Raw genomic sequence first — 19,964 nt, 5'->3', positions numbered from 1 at the left:
TATATACTAATGTCTTCTATATCTTGCTTCTCGAACTAGCACCTAGGAACATATAGGTTGCAAAGGATATCGAAGCCGAGGATAAAAAAAAAGAATAGGACGTTAAGGAAATTTTAGACTTGCGAATAGCTAACAGAAGGCTAGAGTACTTGATCAAATAGCTCGACTTCGGACCAGAAGACAACTTATAGGAACCGGCAGAATACCTTAACTACACAGAAAAACTAAGGGAATTCTACCGGTAGAACCCAGACCGGCTAGGAGGAAGGCGCAAAAATCTCCGTATAAGCCGCCTTACCCCGTGGTAAAGCCACTCACGTGGAGAAGGGGCGTAGATGGGATTCGAACCCACAACCTCCCAGAGCATTCGCCCGGGTATGATAACCAAGCTACACCACTGAGCCATTTCATTTGTTGGGAAACAGGCAACAAAATCAGATTAAGAACCAGGCAGGAAAGAGCGGCTGCAGGCAGCAACAGTACGACATGCACGGCAGGTGCGACTAAGACCTAACTACCATTACAAACCCCCGGCACCACCGGATGGAGCAGGACCTCCAGTACTAGGAGAAGCAGGGACCTTGCTGCCACTACTACCCAGAGAATAGAGCAACCAGTTAAAGCCACCCCCAGGGAAATCAGGAACAGCACTAGCGGAACTATAAGGCACAACGCCTACAGCCTCCCAATTAACTATACCGGCGGTACCTAACGCTTGTGCCTGACCAACCAATGACTGTTCCTCCGATATTGGCTTCGGAGAATCAGGTTCTTCCTCCTCCTCCAAACGAGTTATTCCGCGACGGAATGTCTCGACCCTACGCTCGTGGAGGAAACGCTGCTAAGAGCGAAGACGAGACAAGCGACTTAGGGTCTCGGCCAGCACCCGCTCTGTTTTCTTAATATCCTTTGCCACTTTCTCCTGCTCCGACAAGTTGGATAGTACTACCACCTGTCAACCACCAAGTAAAAATACCCCGAGCGCAACACTTATACGCATCGGCCACGTTAGGCCTGCTATACTTCTTGCCCGCCCGAATATAGTTCGAGCACTTGTTCGACCCCTCCATCATTATATAACGCCTCTGGGGCTTTGCGTTCCAATAACGCTCGCAAGGCATGGCGACTTCGAAGCCCGTTCGCTCGATTTTCGTTGCGAAAGCGCGGCGCTTACACTTCAAGTCACGGGAACTATGATCCTTGGGATCAGCCATGGCGGAAGGAACGGGAAAAAGGCTAGGGCAATAGAAGGACTTACGACGGGAACCGGGAGTATTAGCGCTAAAGTATGAATGTTCGGCGAACCTGGGTCTTTCGGGACGAAAGACGTAGAGAGGGGATATCGTGTCACGAACCAACCATATAGCAAGACCCGGTAGGGTACGATAGAAACAGGCAGAACCAATCAGCAGGGGTAAAAGCCGTAGGCGGCCGTATAAGGACGACCTGGGTAGCTCAGGGTCGCCGGCGAGCGAGAGCGATCATGATAGACTTGGGTAGCCGCCTACCTAAGGCGATCGAGGGTAGACTACGGTAGCCGTCGAACGACGGCGAGCCAACAGGATCGGCTAGGTATATAGTCATTCGTTATAGAGGACTCTAGGAGTTCTCTAGTGAGCAATATAAGCGGTAAGGTAGCCCTATATTACTGTACAGACATTGCGACTTGCATTGTTATGAACCTTTTGGCTTCACCGAGACCTATAGTCCGACCAGCAGATACCTTCGACCGGCGAACCCTTTCAGAGGCAGGACTGCCAACGGTTTCGTCATACGTTCTTCCCTAAAGACTACGCAGCATTCTTCAAACGGTTGCAGAGGTTATATGCCGGGATCTTCGTCCTATTGTAGAAGCATATCGTTATCGAGATCTTCCATCGGTTAGGGAGTATACCGTAAGGAACCGTCTGGCTGTTGTTAAAGTAATAGTGGCGAGGCTTCTGGTTGGCTATTCCTAAAGTGATCTGGCCTCCTGCTTAATACATCTGCTCGTGCGTTTTCCGAGCCTTTCTTATAATTGATTTTGAAGTTGAACTCTAAAAGGAATTCTGCCTATCGAGTCTGTCGTCCGTTTAATACCTTAGTAGTAGTAAAGTACCGTAAGTTCTTATAGTCTATATAGACCTGAACTTCGTAGGTTGTACCGCTAAGGTATAGTCTCTATTCTTAAAAGGCCTCGATAATAGCTAGCAGCTCCTTATTATAGATTAGGTAGTTAAGCTATAGTCCTTCGAGCTTTTTTAAGAAGAATGCAACTAGGTATAGCTTCCCTTGTTCGTCGCACTAACCAAGTTATCCCCCGATCGCATAGTCTAATATATCGGTTTTAACCTCAAATGGCTTCTATAGGTCTAGTAACTAGAGCACTAGATCGGCGATAATTACATCGCGGATCTTCTAAAACGCTTGCTTATGCTCGGCTTCCTATCGGAACTCGATATCTTTCTTTATAAGTTCGTACAATAGTCGTATAAGGTTGCTAAAGTTCCTAATAAACATTCAGTAGAAATTGGCGAATCCAATAAATCCTTATATTTCGGTCGTTATTGTTAGTCGTAGCTATATTTTAATTACTTTAATCTTCGCTGGCTCTATCTTGATTCTACCAGACGAAATTTCGTATCTAAAAAACACTATTTTCGTAATATAGAATTCGCTCTTATCCTTATTAACTAATAATTTATACTTATAGAGTATATCTAGTACTACCCTTATATATTCCTTATATTCCCCGAGTATTTTAGAGAAGATAAGGATATCATCTAGATAATAGACTACGAACCGGTCGAGGAATAGGCAGATCGTATAATCAACGACCGCCTAGAAGGTTGCTAGTGCATTCGTTAATCCGAAGGGCATTATAAGATACTTGTAATAGCCATAGGGGGTACGAAACGCTATCTTCTATTTATCCCCTTCCTTAATACAAATATAGGCGTACGCTATTAGAAGGTCGAGGCAAGTAAAATAACGGGCGCCTGCTAACTAGTCTCAAAGCCGCGAGATAAATAGCAAGGGGTACCGGTTCTTTACCATCTCTTCGTTCAGCTATCGGTAGTCTATATACATCCGAAGCTTCCTATCCTTCTTTAGAATAAATAGGACTAGGTAGCCCACCGGTAATATCGATAGTCTAATATACCCTATCTTAAGATTCTCCTCGAGATATCTCCTCAACTTAGTATCTTGCTTTTCATTGGTATAGTACACCTTAAAGAACTTCAACTAAGCTCCTTCCTTAAGTTTAATTTCGTAGTTCTAAGGTCTATAGTCTGGTAGCCCTTTAAGATGCTTTGCTTCGAACGCCAGGTGTCCTCGGTATTCTACTAGGATCTTGCCCGTTTCTACGTTCTTCTCTATACTCCGGTAGTACGAGAACTTATCTCCGGCCGTAATACTGGCCGCTTCCCTCTAGGTGACCCAATCCTGGAATTCGAATTCTCCGGCCTCGTCGATTAAGATAATAGCGATTTCGATATCGTCTATATCTCTATAGGCCGTGCGATAGTATCGTCGCAAGTGGCGTCGTTTCTAGCCTGGTCTTGCCGACTCTCGCTGTTCTTCCTAGTGACTGCCGCCTCTTCCTAAGTCCGTAGTGCTTTGTCTGGCACTGTCTATCTCCTACGGTAGATCTATAGAGGCCGCCTCCCGGGGCGATCTTCCCTGCTACGATCCGTCGTCTGCGCTTCCTATCTCGTTAGTCGGATATAGCCTCTGTTCTCAAGGTTATATATAGCCACCTCTCTTCTAACTGATGTCTGGGTTGTAATCTCGATGCTATAGGCGTCCTAGAATCATATCCCTTTTAGGCCCTATTTCAACAATGTCAAATACTACTTTGGTGGTTTTTCCTTCTACTATAATCTTAAGTGGTTCTATTTCCTATTATACCTATTAGGTATTAAATAGTCCTTTAATGATATACTATTTTTTCTTGATCCTCTATAGGATCCTAAGTCGATTGACAAGTATTAGCGAGATAAGGTCGACCTAAGATCCTCTATCTACTAATGCCAATGTTTGGAATCCTTTCTAGTATGCTATAACCCAGATTCTATCATCGGGTTTGTCGTTCTGAATCGCAGCGGCTTCCTTTTCGCTCGCTAGAAGGTCGTAGATCCTTTTCCTTGCGTGGTTCTTCCTATACCTGCAGATCTATCGTCGTTATAATAGATTCAGTAGTTTTCGGGCCCCTTAGAGGGCTCTAAGCCGTTTTCTAACTCCGTCCTAGCGTCTGGATAGGCGTCCCTATCCTCCTATGCCTCTTAGTCACCGTTCTATAGTCCAAGTCTCGGGAGTTCATCGAATAGCTGTCGAATTTCGTTGGCTCTTTTTTCTTCCTATCGTCGTTCGCAAGGCGTTATCTATCTTTATATATATATCTTGCGTTTGTAATGCTCTTGGAGCTTTGCTTATATATAGATTAAGCAATCCTAGCTCTTGTACTATCGAGTGCTATTGGGCCACCGCTGGCAGTCTTCTGGCTAGGTTCTTCGCGGTATCACCCTGATTCTATCGTATACGTTAGTCCTCTCGACCTTCTATAGGAACTAGTCGGCGCTAGTCCCTGTATCCTAAACCTATAGGGCTGGTTAAGGTTCTCTATTTCGGTCGGTAGGCCTATTAGGCCAAAAATCGTTGTCGAATTTTGATTGGAAATAGTATCGGCATTCGTATACGATATACTGGAACCATAGGATATAGATATGGTCGTATCGCTAGGGTTAGTGTCACGATTTGACCACATGCAGTGGCCGGTGGGGCGGACAAGGGTATGTCCGCAGCTAATCATTGTACACAGGGATATGCAAGAGCGCCCGCAGCTCTGATGAGCATATGTAGGAGCGCGCGCTCACCTGGTGAGCGGATGAGCAGGATCACCTAGGCTCACTGGTGAGCCATGGTGAGCGGACCAAGACCAGCTAGTATATAGTCATTCGTTACGGAAGGCTCTGGGAGTCCTCCAGTGAGCAATACAAGCAATAGCCTCTACCTATTGTGCAGACATTGCGACCAGCATTGTTGTGAACCTTTTGGCTTCACCGAGACCTACAGTCCGACCAGCAGTTACCTTCGACCGGCGAACCCTTTCAGAGGCAGGACTGCCTGTGGTTTCGTCACAGTTAGAGTCGAAGTACGTCTTGTTTATAGGGTTTGTAGCGCAGGCTGAATCCAATCTAGATATATACTGCGTTGCTATCCCTAATGCCGTTGTACGGCTTCTTATTCTAAAAAGTGTCCTAATCTTATAGTTCCTACCCCTTAAGTCTTCGCTGGTTCTAGGCCTTCTAATATTCAGCCTCGGGGTTCTTAATTCTATTATTTCTCCTATTCTGGCCTTGGTCCTATGCCAGTCTATCCTACAAGTTTGAGTGGTGCTCTTCCTAGACCCTGACCAACTTGGCCTTGATAAATTCCAGCTGGCTTATAGCCTAAGCCTTTTCTTTTGTAAGTCTTCGGGTAACTGTTCGAAGTTCGGCTTGTTCTTCCTTAGCCTCCTAAAGGCGTTAAGCGAGAAAGATAGGGTTTGGGTCAATAGGTTTATTGTCCGCTTGTTATATCCTCTATTGACCTTCTTCGTTTTAGGTCAACTGGAATCCCTAATTTTCTATAAGTTATAATGCTATGGCGGCGGCAATATTATAGCCTATGATAGGCTCTTCGAATATGACATAGGGGCTGTTGCTTCCTAACTAAGAGGAGTCGTTAATACTTCCTTCGGCTATGCCCTGGTCAATTGCGTCGTCGAAATCATCCTTGGTATAGCTTGCTATAGCTACTTTAACTACGTAGGTTGACTTGTCGATTATAGCGTTTTCCTTGCTGGGCACCTGCTTCTAGTTCTTCTTGCTATAGTACTCCCACTTAAAGTGTCCTTTCTTGCCGTAGTTGAAATAGGTAGCTTAGGACTTGTCCTTCTGTCTTTTTTCTTTACGCTAGGTGGCGTCTATATCCATTGGTCTAGCATAGGTACTATACAATATGCTAGGATATTATCGCTTTTTCTTGTTATTGGCCTTGACGAATATAGGCTATATTCTACGTCCCTTATATTGCTGGCGCCTGGCGTAAATTCGATCGTCGATACAGATGGCTATAGCAATATATTCGTTAAGCGTATCGGGTCGGTCCTTTTAGTATAGTTCATCCTTGACTTCTTCCTTTAAGCTATCGTAGAACAACTATATAAGGCCTTTGTCGTTAATCTCGTACCGAAGTAAGCCCTAGCAGAACTATATAGCGTAGGCAGCCGCTAACTTTGTCTGCCTTAGGCGTACGAGTCGCTCCTATATATAGAGCTTCTTATTATAGTCTCCGAACACCTTCTGGATTTCCTGCTTAAATTTATCGTACGATTTGAAAATTTCAATGGTAAAGTCGTCCTAAGCATCCGTACTATTGGTTAGCCAGTCCTTAAAGGTGGGTTCAAATGTCATGAACTAACCTGCAGAGGCCGGTGGGGGCCGACCTGCATGGTCAACGGGCGGCGCCCGTACCCAATCATTACGAGGAAGAAAGAACCAATGAGGATTAGGGAAATCAGGAACAATGCCAAGAACGACTGTTCCTGGGGAACAACGCCAAGAAACGTTGTTCCAGATGGAACAATGGGAACGACAATTGTTCCAAATGTTCCAAAGATCTAGGTACGGGATACCTAGGGGAGGAAGCTGTATATAGTTCTACCATTCTGCCACTCATTCAGATGGCTAGCTTCCTCAGTGAGCAATTACAAGCAATAGCCCATACCTATTGTGCAGACATTGCGGCAAGCATTGTTGTGAACCTTTTGGCTTCACCGAGACCTATAGTCCGACCAGCAGTTACCTTCGATCGGCGAACCCTTTCAGAGGCAGGACTGCCTGTGGTTTCGTCACATCAAACCATCGAAGTACCTTCCCCTTAAGCTACAAGAAGATAAATATAACTTTGGCAGATTCGTCCGTAAACTTGTCCGGGTAGTACTTGAGGTAGGCCCTTATAGATATAAGGAATCTAGTAAGTCCTTCTTTGTCGCCTCTGTACTTAGGGGGTGCTTCGAGTTTAGCCTTGTCCTTGGGCTTGCCGTTATAGGCCTCGTTAATGAATTGCTATATATTGCCGTTCTCGGCCTCGAGCTAGGCGATCTTATCGTTGAGAGCCTTAAGGACCTGGGTGTTATCTTTCTAGGCCTTAAGCTAGGCAATCCTCGTGTTAAGGGCTTCGATGACCTGCTACATCTACTGCATAGTCGCGGTCTGGCCCTAGGAGCCTAGGGTGCTAGGTGTCTAAGGCGCCATGATGATCGATGTTACCTTCGATCTGAACCGTGACAGAGTCAAAGGGAGTGAGCAACGTATGACGAAACCACAGGCAGTCCTGCCTCTAAAAGGGTTCGCCGGTCGAAGGTAACTGCTAGTCGGACTGTAGGTCTCGGTAAAGCCAAAAGGTTCACAACAATACTTGCCGCAATATCTGCACAATAGGTGTGGGCTATTGCTTGTATTGCTCACTGGAGAACTCCTAGAGTCCTCCAGAACGAGTGACTATATACTGTCTATCTTTGGGTGCTCTTATATGCTCTGTAGAGCTCCCTAGAGCTCGGTGCTCTATGACTCTATCGAGAGCTTCCATTTCCTCGCGTTGATTGGCTTAGCTCCTGGAGCTCTCGTCTGCTCTCTAGAGCACCTTAGAGCTCCTTCTTATTGGTCCTAAATGATTGGTTCGGGTGCGCTCTACGCCACCCGTCGGGTTATCCCACCTGCAGCTGTCCTGTTGGCTTAATTCGTGACACTGGGCCATCCCTCCGTTCATCATCTTGGCCGCACAGTACCACCTCGCCAACTGGTATACCGAGTACAACCTCCTAGCCGACTGGCATATCATAACTACTGACAATGGCTGGACTACTAACGCAGTAGGCCTAGATTGGATCAAGCACTTCGACTTCTATATAGCGCCTCATACGAAAGGCAAATACCGGTTATTGATCCTCGACGGCTATAAGAGCCATCACTCGACCGAATTCGAGCTCTATTGCCAGCAGAACAATATTATCACGCTCTGCATGCCTCCATATTCCTCCTACCTCCTCTAGCCACTCGATGTTGGCTGCTTTGGGCCGTTGAAGCAGGCGTACGGCCGCCAGGTTAAGGACTTGCTATGCATGCATATCAACCACGTAAGCAAGCTCGAGTTCCTTTGCGCCTTTCGCGAGGCCTTCTTTGCCTCCATTACCAAGAGGAATATCCAAGGCGGCTTTATAGGGTCTGGCCTTATGCCGTACAATCTAGAGAGGGTGCTTTCCAAGCTAGATATCAAGCTTCGTACACTAACACCCCCGACCTCACGGCCTAGCACTATACAACCTTGGGTCTTCCAGATACCATATAACCCCTACGAAGCCGAGTCGCACTTAACGCTTATCAAGACTCGCATTACCAACCATCAAAATAGCTCCCCAACCTCGATGTTGGCTGCTGTAGACCAGCTTACTAAGGGTACAATAGCTATAATACACCAGGTGGCCCTCCTTCAGGCAGAGGGGGGCGCGTACGAGGGTTCGGTGCTGTGGTGTGTGCGGTAAGCCTGGCCATAATGCCCGCACTTGCCAAGAGGCTATAGAATCGTCTGATTCAGCTGCTTCTGATGTAATTATAGTCAGTTCTTAGTGTTGTTGTCTTGCAATTGAGGATAGTTGTTGTAGGGGAGTGGAGAGTGCGCAGCTCGCTTATATGCGCAGCTCGCTTATAAAATACGTTAACAGAAAAATGGGACTATGGCCCTTTATCCGGAAGGAAGCCACCAGGAGCTACCAAACTGAAGCTGTTAGGCTACAAAGAAGAAGTACCTATGAATACCGCAGGTACAGAGAATTACTAGCTGATTCATAGTGTTATACGTCATGTTGGATAAACTTCTCGGGCGTTTCGCCAGAGATAGAGCGAAAAGATCGGGCCTCTACAGTTTTTGTGGAGAATGCTCCGCGTTTCCAATAAATTCCACTGTTCTGTGTGTCACTGTGTTCGTGGGTTGAGCGATTTCTGTTCTGTACAGTATCTACAGTTTCGAAAATTGCATCCGTGCAGGTTCTATAGTGTAGCGGTTATCACTCCGGATTCTGATCTGATCAGGACATTCCGGCAACCCCGGTTCGATTCCGGGTAGGACCTCTCATTTTGAGCTCGATGCGACATGCAAATTTCACCCACAACCACCATATCGAACCTTTGTTTTTTTCTTTTTTGGCCATGCTTCATTTTCCCAGGTGTGAACTACCGTACGTAACATATCACGCATTCAAGGGACTAGTGGTTCGCTACCTTAGTGCCTTAACTCTCAATTACTATACTGATCCCAGTTCACTAAGCACTTTCAGGCATCATCGAGCTCCAACTCCGTCGATACCGGCGCGTACGCAAGCGCATTTTGCCCCCCGAAACGCTCGATAAGCCATTTCTGCTGAGCCCTCTGGTTGCCCTGCCAGCTTTGGGGGACCCAGTAGCCAGAATCGTCGAGCGACGTGCTCCAAAACAGATCGATCGAATTCAATGGAAGCTCGGTGGACTCGCGGTACTTCCACGCCTTCGGGACGGCCAGGTGGTACACCACAGAAATGTTGTAGTCAATGAGTACGGCCCGTTGGACGACCCGTGGCCGGCCCTTCCCGAGCAGCGGGTCCTCCGCCTCCGGCTCGAGCTTCAGCATGATGTTGCGGGGCAGCAAGTCGCGCTGGTCTATCCCGGAATGCTCTAGGCTCGCATCACCGTCGAGAATGCGCGCCAAGACGTCAAGACGGTGTTTCTCGGTGAAGCCCAGAGCCGCCGACTCTAGATAGCAGAGGTCGCGCATGCAGACGCCGTCTTTTGCGGCGTGACAGTGCAGGCGACTAGCTGTGGACCCCGGCCGTCTTCCACCGCGATGGGCCGCTCCACTTTGAGCGTTGCCTCTGCTGGCTTCTTGGGAACGGCGCTATCCGTGTCATCATCGGCTTCCAGAGGTGGACAGCTGACGACGAGCTCGGTCTGCGTGAAGGTTTTGAGATGCTCATCAGACGTGTCGTAGGGCGGCTCAATGAAAGGGTACACCGACGGCAGGCCGAACGGCCGAGGAGGAACGTGCTCGGTGATGGTAACAATGAAGACGGATGTGTATGGGAACGGCGACCGCTCCGGATCCTCGGGCGGCCTCCAGAAGTGAATATCGGACCACAGCGGCATTGCGGGACTCGGGAGGGAGGTGGTTAAGGTCAGTAAGGGAAAGGCAAAATGTCCGAAGAAGTCGAGGGGGAGTAACCAGCCAAGAGCTTCGTGGACAGTGTGTATTATGTTGAAGTGTGCGAAGTCTTTTCTCCTAGATTTAATCTCTCCTTTAACGTGCGATGGTCCAAAACTGAAGATCACGCCCAAAGGCTCCTCCGCTTTGATTACACAATTGAACGAATTGAGAAACGCGAAGACCAGTTGGAAGGCTGTGCTGATTACGAACAGAAAGTTGCAACTTGCAAACACTTATTATACGTGACATCCATCCCATCACGCTTCATCTGTTTTCTATTCTGTCGGTATTCGCCTGGCTCTCCTGTCTATTCTCCCCTGCCCCGCCCGGCTTATTCTAGATACCTCATCTCTCACTTTCCTCCTTGACTCCACCCCCTGCATTCCGCCTGCCTGTGACTGTCCGCCAGGCCGGCGGCAGCCGTCTCCCCATCTGCAGTTCCCATAGCGTCCTATCAAACCTTCCATCCTTCAGCGCTTCGGCGTCGCCGGCGTACTTGAAAGTTCTCCCCACGACCGGCTCCTCATTCTCCTTCCCGCTAGGAGCATCGGTGAAGTATATCTCGCAGAGTGCCAGCTCATATGCGTTGGTTTCGTAGTAGGCGAGCTTGAACTCTTCCTCGACCGACTGTACCATGTACGCACAGCCAGTAACGACGGCACTAGGTTCGCCATCCACCAGTGCCTTGTACTGGCCCCAGTTCGAAAGCGAGTAGCCGTAGATTTCAGCGCTTCGCAGAAGCGGCTCACTTTCTAGACCGAGAACCCCTTCAGTATGTCGGGGTTCATGAGAGTGCCGTAGAAGAAGTAATACGATGGTGTGTAGATGTAAGGGGGCTCCTCTGGCAACTCAAAAACATAGTTTGCAGGCATGGAGTCGAGCTTTTCGAGGAACGGTGAAGGCCGGGAGTTGTCGTCGACGGGGGGGGCTGCTCGAGCGCTAGCCAAAAGCGGCGGGAGAGGCGGCGGAGGAGGCGGACAGGTAGTCGTAACGCTGTTCGCGGGCGGCTCTGCCGAAGCCGACGACGAGAGGCTGGTCTCAGGCCCAGACATGATGTCGATTACGATGTAGGTTCTGGAGAGTCGGGCGAGGTTGCTGCAATTGAACAGGCCGAGGGCGCAGTATGTACGGCATTGTACGCACGGATTCAAGGTTGGCTTCAAGATGGGGCGCTTCAGCAACGACACGGGTCAGATTGTGGGTCCAGAAATACTCAAAAGTCCGGCAGAGCGCAGAGGATTGCCCCATGCCCATCATAATTTCTTCACTGCCCGCTACCCTTCCTATTGATTAACCTTATTCCCCATCGGATAACCCTTCGTGTCTCTCTTATCACTTGCTGACTCGTCTATTGATAGGGGGTATCGAGCTGGTCTCGCCCATCCTGGTCGCCCACCCTGGTGGCGCAGTCCGGCGTGAATCTGTGGTTCAGATGCGGCTGTTCTCGGGCGACGAAATCGGGATCGAATTTCGACGGATTCGAACACCATTGAGCACACGCACACTGTCCAGAGCACACATGGACGACAACGAAAAGGGAAGCACCAAACTCGGCAGGGCACTAGAGCGCTAACAGTTGTTCGAATTCCGAACAGCATGCCATGTTTTCTACACTCCCACTAGGAAAAGACCAGCCAGCTGAAATCTCCCTCCCACCGATTCCCATTGGATCACAGGGCACACTTCAAGCTCGTTAATTAACCCCCTTCACCGGTTCATGTTGTTGGCAATGTCAGCCGGGCTATCACCCTTCTTGCGCTTGGCTACGGGGTCGGCGCGCTTGAGCTTGGGCAACATGTCGGTGCCGCCGGTAGGCGAGTCTGTGCTGCTGGCTGCATTGATGCCCTTCATCATGTTGTTCGCGATGGTTGCAGGACTGTCGGCCTCGCTGCACCGCGCGATGGGCTGGGCGCGCCTGGGCTTCGGCATGGCGCCGGTGTGGGTGTCGGCCACTTGGAGAGTCTGTTGTGCGAGTTGCTGGACTACGCTTGTGTCGAGCTTCGGCAGAGTCTGCGTCGGGTTTCCGTTTGCCGGTTTGGAAGGCATTGTGCGATGGGTGGGCTGTCTGGAAGACGGATAGCGTTCTATAAGTCGACCACCCCCCATTCCGCCCACCCCCCATTCCGCCCACTTTGTAAGTCTTGGCGTCTAAACCACCCATCTTCTTCAACACCATCTATTACAGTCTGTTCAACCCACCACAATACAGGAAGCATCTGATTCGGGGCTTTCTGGCCTGCTCTCTTCAATGCCAGACTCTTCAATACGGCCAGCCTCAATTTGAGCCCGGTGGACCTGTTCAATGGAAGCGAACTGCTTGTTCGGATCCGGGACCACCCTCTTTCTTCTCGACGGCCGGGCTGCCTCTAACTGAACCTTCAGAGCCTCGTTTTCCTGTTGCAATTGAGCCAATTGGAAGTCCTTCTCGTCAAATGCCTTCTCAACCTTCCTGAATAAAAGCCGTCGTGTAGAAAGATCTTGCCGCCGGATAGCCAGGTTGGTTAGGTGACCGCGAAGGTCTACTTTCTTGCGTGGTGTCTGGAATTCGACCTCCTGAGCCATAGTTGTGGTCTGGCTAGGTAGCCTAGATGCCGGGGTCTGTGGTAGTAGTAGTGGATCGTCTTTTCCAAGCGCCTGGTTCGAATTTTCCAACAAAAGAGGGCTTATCAGTGGTTTCGCCATACTAAGAGGCCACAACCCGGATGCCTTCCACCCAGCTTTGATATTATGAGCTGTAATTGCCTCCCTGCGAGCCTTGACGAGGCACCGCAATATCAACTGCTTGCCTAATGCCGTAGTTTCTGACCAGCTGGTTAACTGGTTGAGGAGCTTGCGGTAGGTGTGCTTCAGGGGGGAGAACACTGATAAATCCAACGGCTGGAGGACGTGGGAGGTGTGGGCTGGTAAAAAGAGTAGTTGGATATTGTTGCTGAAGCACTCCCACATAAACTCAGTGCTTGTATGGCTATCGTGGCCGTCCAGTATCAACAGACGCTTCTGGGTAGGATCTTGCGGCTGGGTCCGGGGGATGAAGACCTGTTGCAGCCATTCCAACGCAACCACCCTATTTACCCAGCCTTTTTCAGTTGCAGTGAATAGCCAGTCCTTTAGTTCGTCCTTGGCGATAGGAAACCACTGCTGTTGAACACTCTTGCCCTTGAAAATAACAGCTGGTGGGAGTGATACCCCTGTTGCAGAGACGCACTCTAAGAAGGAGGTCCACGCACGCGAACCAGGGACTTTCCGTTGCACTGCGCGTGTATGGGCACTTCCAACTACCAAGCCGTTGATACCCTGACCTTCCATAAGGCCGAATTCATCAAAGTTCCAGCGGTTAGCCGGTAAGATATCCTTGATGGCTGGGATTTTCAGGAGTGGGAACCAGCTGCGGATAACCGAGTCAGTAGCGCCATTGATACGGGCTAAGTCGATCTTACGGCCTCGCTAGGTACGGAGGACCGGGTTCCTTCGGATAAACCGGTTGATCCAGCTCTTCCCGATAGTCTTTTCGGGTGCTCCTTGGGCCTGTAGAACCCGGCTGGCGAACTCCCGGATCTGCGCATGGGTTGGTGGGACACCTAGAGCGACCTGGGCTAAGACCCATCGCGTAAGATGATCTTCTTGTACTCGGCTAAGTGTCTGTTGCGGTTCGGCCGCAGTTGAATGGGTCTGAGTACCACGAAGGCGGTCGCGAATAGTAGAGCGTGGGATGCCGAACTCACTACAGATGCTTCGCAATGACTGGCGCCCAAGACGGTATTGCTCAACTGCATCTTGTATATCTTGCTCCGAGTAAGCCATCTTGAACTGGCAATCAGTTTGATACAAAAAAAAGGCCGTTTGGCCAGAGATTGAGTGAGTTATGGTAAGTTGAAGTGGTTGGGTTGAAAAAGCGGTGTGGACTTACAAAGTGGGCGGAATGAGGGGTGGTCGACTTATGTGTGGGACAAGTAGCCGTCAAGGCTTGTATTGCTTTTCAGGATTGAGATGAACTCTTTGTGAAACTGGATGTAGAGAGAGTTGTAGTACAAATATGTGACATTGATTGCAGCCAACGCGGCATATTAATGATTTTGATCACAGAGTCTCGGCCCGCATTAATTCCACTTCTGTAAGCTGTTGGCCTCTGATGGTCTCGGAAGTATAAGTTTTCAAGCTGAAAGACAGCGGCCTGGCCACCAGTCCCAGGGACCGAACGTAGAAATTAGCATTGAGAGTCCGAGGTTTCACAAGACCGAGCTTATCGGCCCCGAGTCAAAGGCAAAGTACGGCGAGGTGGGCCCGGTCGGCGCTCCGGTCCGGTGTCTTCGCCGCAAAGCATGCCACATGCCGCCAACCTAAAATTGAGGAGCTGAGACCCGCTGCTTGAGGGGGCCTACGCAAAGAAACAACCATGATGCGGCGTAGCTCAGTTCCGTCTGCTACTCACAAACCATCGGGCGTAATGCCACGCATTTATTTATCAACCGATATCCATTACCAAGTCCAAAGTCAGTGAGGTCTTGTAACGACTAAACGCAAAAGAGAAGTCAACCCTCAAAATGGAAAAGCCCTGACTTCGCCCTCCCGGCTCAAAGCCAGCCCCCCTCCTCACCTGCTGTCCATGCTTCTGGTCAAGATAGTCAAGCAGCACATCCCCGTACCTCTCCCTGCCCTTGTACCGGCTGACGTCGTCTCCCCAGCTGCGAATGGCACTCGCCAGCCGCCCCGGCACATAGTCCTCCTTCACAATCTCGGTAATCGGGAGGAAATATGTCCTGATGGTGAACACAACCCCGCCACTCCGAGGCAACCGCCTCAACGTCTGCCGCTCTGACCGAAAATAATGGTGTTCGATCGCGCGATCCTTCTCGGCCGTGCTCCAGCCGACCATTGCATCGTCTTCGGACCCGATGCTCTCGCTCCACGCGAGATTGTCGTCAACCTGCAAGAAGTAGTTGTGCCGCGCCACCATCTCCTCGGGCTTCACGCGGCGGAAAAAGTTGGCCATCCCGCGCTCCAACGTCTCCCGGAACTGGGGCACGTGGCCAGAGGTGTGGATCCCGGACAGCGCCATGCCGAACTTATCCTCCAGCCGCCAGAACCCGGGCAGCAGGATCGCGCCCGCGAGGAGGTAGTACTGCCCGTCGGCGCGCTCCACCATGATGGCCAGGTCGTCCTGCACCAGGCGCGCGCACATCTGCATCGGGTCCTCGGCCAGCGGGTGCTGCGCGACGTCGAAGCGCTCGCCCGACCACAGGTTGTGCAGCACCCCCCCGTCGGGCGTGCGGCGGTACAGCGAGGGGTAGCGCGCGGGCAGGTAGTCGGCCAGGTCCTGGAGCAGCTCAAGCGCCGCCGGGTAGGCTTCGGGCGCCGTCTTGCAGCACCGGGGGCCGCGCTCGCGGATGCGGAGGGCTTTGGTCGCGTGGTAGCGCGGGTACTCGTTGTCGAGCTCGATCCACTCGGCGTGCTTGACGCTGCGCAGGCCCATCGTGACGTGGTATTTGGGGCCGTAGCGGAAGGGCCGGTAGGGGAGCGGCCTCGTGTGCTCGATGGACCAGTTTGGGTAGGCCTCCGGCGTGGGCATCTTGAAGTCTGAGGTTGTCCATCTGCCCGGTTCTCGGGGAGGGCGAGCTGATACAGGCTGCTTCGGCGGGCAGGAAGTTGGTTTTGGTGTTGAGCGACGGGGATTGAGGTACGCTGCGATCGCGATTAAGAGGAGGAAAACGATGACAGGCACAAAAGAAGTAAACCCGGGTTCTTCGAACAGGTTGGCGAGGATTGCATGCCAGAAACTCTGGGCTCTGTTGGTCGAAGCCATCTTGACTTGTCTTCGCGGAATTGGTATGTGGTTCTTCAGCTAGAGCCCGTTCAAGTCCAAGCGGACGGCGGGGTGCCAGGCTCTTGGATGCTAAGTTACCCAAAGTGCAATGAACGTGAACTCAACAGGTCAGCAAGTTCAGAACTCTCTCGTTTTATGTCATGTCAACCAGGCGTTGCATTCGTTATGTCACTTGATATCCAAGTATACCACTCAGCTGAAGCAACCACTTATCGACACCCGGGACTCTTTTACCCGATACGGACTAGAGTGTCGTACAGGTAAAGGTGCTTTCACGTCCGGCACCGAGATCCTCTCCGGATTTGCCTCACTATATGCTTCCACCCAGATAGCCGCAGATCTCTCTCGTTTTGAGTATTAGCATGTATCCTTGGATGCCATTCGGCGCCACAGCAAACCGTAGAAATGGTATTGTACGATTCTTTTCCAAAGTCCCTGCTTCAAGTTATTTCAAGGTGTATCCGTATCTCTTCATCCGAGAAGAACAGTCACTAAGGCTGAGAACCGACCAAGATACCAAGGTCAGAACCTCCGGTGACATCGGGAGTTCCGGACAGAAAGCCTGGCCCGCGTTCCAGGAGAACCCAATAGATAGGAGACTACACGACGTTCCCTACACCACGCAGCTCAAATCGCCGATGTATGATGAGCAAATCTAGGTTCTTACACTGCTGTATGCATAATCCATCAACAAAGCCCCAATCCGGGTCACCGCATCTCCCTCGCGAGACCCCACACCGTCTCAACCCGGGAAGATACCGTTGCACTCATCACCAAACCCCAGCTTCATCGCAACTATTCGGAAATACGTAGTGACAGCAGCTTCCAGTACTCGCAGACGTGGCTGATAATCCACTCGGAGGTGATGGCCCACGATCCGGTACATCTGCGGACAGCGGATAGAGCCCGCAGGCCCGGCATTAGGCCTCCTGTTGGTCCTTTGACAAAGATATCATCTAACGGAGTCCCACCGATGTTTCCTAGTACCAGCTGCGCGCCTAGGAGCGAGTATGCGCCTTATAGAGCTCGTCACCTCCGTTTTCAGGGGTAATGCAGAACTGCGTGTCGAATGAATTGCAAATGCAAAGCCCAGATTCATCAATTTTCATAATCTATAGACCTGTGACTATGGATGAGAATGCGGCAAATTTTCTGGAGTCTCCTCTGCTGCCTTACCGTCACTGCACAGTATAGTAGTCAAACATCGCCCTTGTTCATGTTGAGTGGTCACAGGGGAAACGATCAACTATAAGTCCGGTAAGAGTTGCAGCCGTGACTCCTTGCAGTGCCATAGCTGGCAAGTATACGATTTACTCGCATGCACGCTGCTAGAAGCCGGAGCTGACTTCTCAGCCAAAAGCTTCCACGGACGGACACTCTCGTGGTTGGATCTTCCCATAGGAGCGCTGCGGGCTGTATTGTACTTGTACAGCTAATCTTACGTGTCGGCAACTGATAATATGGTGCCGGATGAACTGGGCTGTAACACATTCTGCCTTAGTAGGAGTGTTAGTGCATTGGGCGAGTACCGGAACAGATGGCTGACGCCCATCTCCGTTGTGTGACCTTTCCGGAGGTCCTTTACCAAAGCCATCATCAGCATGTGCTAACATAGTAAAGCTGACATCAATAGCTGGCTTCGGTTTCGTCGTGATCAATCCACTCGGAATATTCCGTAACTCAACACTTCCTCGATTTGACTATCATTGGGCTCGCAGAGATCGACTTGGTTAGCTGAAGGACTCGCAATTGGCGTTTGGATACTCCGACCGGCAGCAATGAGCCCTCAACGACAACCGCGGGTCCACTGTATTCGCTCTAACACATTACGTCCAACATGGTTGATGCGTGCATAGAGGAAACCCCATCGTTGAATATTGCATCGGTCGAACCTCGAACCGGGCCCGAAGACCGGGCATTTGCTAGATCATATCCCCACCCTGGTATGGACCGGAGCGGATAGTGGATCCCCGCTGCGGGGCCCCGCATCCCCGGATTCCAGACCAGCGGCTCGTGAATGTCGCCGAAACTTTGTCGCGGACAGGCCAAGTAGCAGAACCGAAACAACATAACTGTCTCGATGTCGTTAGATTTTCCCCTGATAGCATATTCAGGAAGCTTAATGTGCCGGAGCTGTCTAGACGCTGTTTCTCCGGAGAGTTGCCGGAAATCGTCAGTGGATGTGGGTCGTCGATTCAATGCGGCCAGGCTTCAACAGCTCAATCCCACCCTAACTGAAACGGAACCCTCGGACCCGACATCAGATGCTCTCGGGATTGGGTATATGACCGCCGACTGTGATCCACGTACGCGTAGGATGAGAGTCTCTCCAAGGAATGGCCCGTTCCACGCTTCGGGGGCTCTGGCTCTGCGGTTGCGGACCTCTTCCCTCGATTCATTCTGCCGATCACTCTGTGAACACTGCAGCAGAGCCCCTCAGACTAGGCCCGGTGCCGAAACAATCGCCACAAACACTGCGACCTTCCCTTATATGAAGCATCCCGGCATCCGATGAATCTCCTCGCGTTCGTCAAGCCAAAACCTACCACCGGAAAGTACGGCTTCCTTGAGACATGTTGCGTTGATGCTGCGTACCCTGCCGGGCGATGAAGAACGCCAAGAGTTCTGAATCAACAGTGTAACGACTTGGCAATTCGGAGGACGTTGGGCTTTCTGATGCCAAGCGCGGCCAACGCGGCAGATGACGCTTGGCGGCGATCTGAATAACCGTGTGAGAGATAAGCTGAGGATCGTTTCCCGACCATGACTGGTTTGGTTTGGCTGGTGGCAACCGCGAGACGACCGGCTTTCCTGAATAACAGGGTCGTGTGCTTCTCGCAAGTTCACCATGGACCACCGGTTGCAGGACATCGTTGAGGTCATGTGTCAGTTGCGTGGTGAATACAAGCCCAGAAGTGACTTCCCGCCAGATCCTTGGCGCCTGTGAAGCCGTTGAGGACAGCTTTGGTGGCGGCGCGAACAATCGTAAGGGACCGCACAGTTGCCTCCCGCGCCAAGAGTTCAAGTCGGAGCCATCCGACACGTCGACATGTTTCGCCTTTCGGGTTCCGTCATTATGAGCCTGGCCAAGACGCTTGTGCCACTCATGGCCGAGTCGAAGGACGTCGTCGCGACAATTAATCGGTTGCGTGGGCGCACAGCCAAGCTGCCATAGCCGTTAACGCGCGTACGCAGTCGTGCAGTGACGGGCAAGTGCCGTATGTGAACTTGGAGGATTGCGCAAGGGGGGCCTCAGTGGTTGTCGTGTGCTCATCTTGGCGCGGCGGACGGAATCTGATAGGAAGAAAAGGAGCATGAGCTTGCAATAGGAAGACGAGCTGGAAAGGCTGTGGCTCAGCTTACGCTTGCACTTCGACTGCTCTTGTAGGAGATGTCGCGGCACTTGCCGAATCGGGCCGCGATTGTCGATGCCGAGAAGATCTGCGTCGAGGATGAACGTCTTGGCAAAGTGCCCCAGCCAAGATCCATCTGTGCGCCGGACTTGCGGCAAGGCAGTTTGATGAGAAACCTTCGTTCTTGCAGGCGTTATTGTGGTGAGAAATGAGCAGAGGAAACGCGGAAACCATGGAGCTTTTGTCGAGCGGGATGTTCCGTCTACTAGTAAGCTACCTAAGGTACTAAGCTTCCGAAAACGGCAACCAGCTGTCTTTGCAGTGACGAGACTCGGGCGCCGAATTACCTCGAGGCCCTAAGGTAAGGCAGTGTGTACACAACAAACCAAAACCACGGCAAAGACTTAATAAATGCAGAGTGTGGGGAGTTGGCTTCAAAGAAATGCTGCTCTCGCTACAACCAGCGGGTGAATGCTTATCTGATGCATCGGCTCTCGAGGACGCAAGCGCCAAGATTGCCTAGCGCCTTGCAA

At 50.9% G+C, this 19,964-nt stretch overlaps 5 protein-coding genes and 2 non-coding genes across 7 annotated transcripts; 3 read left to right on the top strand and 4 right to left on the bottom strand.

Annotated features, from left to right (window-relative positions):
* Window positions 1-327: 327 nt before the first annotated feature.
* B0T15DRAFT_t128 lies at window positions 328-404 on the bottom strand. Its single transcript has one exon. It is a non-coding gene; the product is annotated as a tRNA-Ser (tRNA).
* Window positions 405-9,025: 8,621 nt separating this feature from the next.
* B0T15DRAFT_534225 (uncharacterized protein) lies at window positions 9,026-9,787 on the top strand. The gene is made up of 2 exons (XM_062869426.1): window positions 9,026-9,259; window positions 9,359-9,787. Exons 1-2 carry the CDS (start codon window positions 9,175-9,177, stop codon window positions 9,733-9,735), a joined length of 462 nt encoding a protein of 153 aa, XP_062721845.1. The 5' UTR covers window positions 9,026-9,174; the 3' UTR covers window positions 9,736-9,787.
* Window positions 9,068-9,152, top strand: B0T15DRAFT_t134. Its single transcript has one exon. It is a non-coding gene; the product is annotated as a tRNA-Gln (tRNA).
* A 6-nt stretch (window positions 9,788-9,793) lies between the features above and the next one.
* Window positions 9,794-10,478, bottom strand: B0T15DRAFT_534224 (uncharacterized protein). Its single transcript, XM_062869425.1, has one exon. It carries the CDS (start codon window positions 10,197-10,199, stop codon window positions 9,810-9,812), a length of 390 nt encoding a protein of 129 aa, XP_062721844.1. The 5' UTR covers window positions 10,200-10,478; the 3' UTR covers window positions 9,794-9,809.
* A 36-nt stretch (window positions 10,479-10,514) lies between these two features.
* Window positions 10,515-11,498, bottom strand: B0T15DRAFT_567797 (uncharacterized protein; the record flags this gene model as incomplete). Its single annotated transcript, XM_062870735.1, has 3 exons — window positions 11,023-11,498; window positions 10,657-10,987; window positions 10,515-10,532 (listed from the first exon to the last, which is right to left on the bottom strand). The coding sequence occupies exons 1-3, from the start codon at window positions 11,307-11,309 to the stop codon at window positions 10,515-10,517; spliced, it is 636 nt and encodes a 211-aa protein (XP_062721843.1). The 5' UTR covers window positions 11,310-11,498.
* A 17-nt stretch (window positions 11,499-11,515) lies between these two features.
* Window positions 11,516-12,346, top strand: B0T15DRAFT_534222 (uncharacterized protein). Its single transcript, XM_062869424.1, has one exon. The coding sequence runs from the start codon at window positions 11,975-11,977 to the stop codon at window positions 12,335-12,337; it is 363 nt and encodes a 120-aa protein (XP_062721842.1). The 5' UTR covers window positions 11,516-11,974; the 3' UTR covers window positions 12,338-12,346.
* A 1,311-nt stretch (window positions 12,347-13,657) lies between these two features.
* Window positions 13,658-16,231, bottom strand: B0T15DRAFT_567796 (uncharacterized protein; the record flags this gene model as incomplete). Its single annotated transcript, XM_062870734.1, has 3 exons — window positions 16,033-16,231; window positions 14,815-15,996; window positions 13,658-13,689 (listed from the first exon to the last, which is right to left on the bottom strand). The coding sequence occupies exons 1-3, from the start codon at window positions 16,055-16,057 to the stop codon at window positions 13,658-13,660; spliced, it is 1,239 nt and encodes a 412-aa protein (XP_062721841.1). The 5' UTR covers window positions 16,058-16,231.
* Between the last annotated feature and the right edge of the window lie 3,733 nt (window positions 16,232-19,964).

The sequence above is a fragment of the Chaetomium strumarium genome, assembly GCF_033439665.1.
Source record: "Chaetomium strumarium strain CBS 333.67 chromosome Unknown B0T15scaffold_4, whole genome shotgun sequence".
Classification (NCBI taxonomy): Eukaryota; Fungi; Ascomycota; class Sordariomycetes; order Sordariales; family Chaetomiaceae; genus Chaetomium; species Chaetomium strumarium.
Note: the sequence above shows the minus strand (reverse complement) of the source record. Positions and strands in the feature narration are given on the sequence as shown.

Bases quoted from the DNA above. Each gene is read 5' to 3' on its own strand.
- B0T15DRAFT_534225 (XM_062869426.1), top strand. From the start codon at position 9,175: ATGCAAATTTCACCCACAACCACCATATCGAACCTTTGTTTTTTTCTT. The intron at 9,260-9,358 runs GTACGTAACATA...AAGCACTTTCAG, and splicing joins TTTCCCAGGTGTGAACTACC to GCATCATCGAGCTCCAACTC.
- B0T15DRAFT_534222 (XM_062869424.1), top strand. From the start codon at position 11,975: ATGTTGTTGGCAATGTCAGCCGGGCTATCACCCTTCTTGCGCTTGGCT.
- B0T15DRAFT_534224 (XM_062869425.1), bottom strand. From the start codon at position 10,199: ATGCCGCTGTGGTCCGATATTCACTTCTGGAGGCCGCCCGAGGATCCG.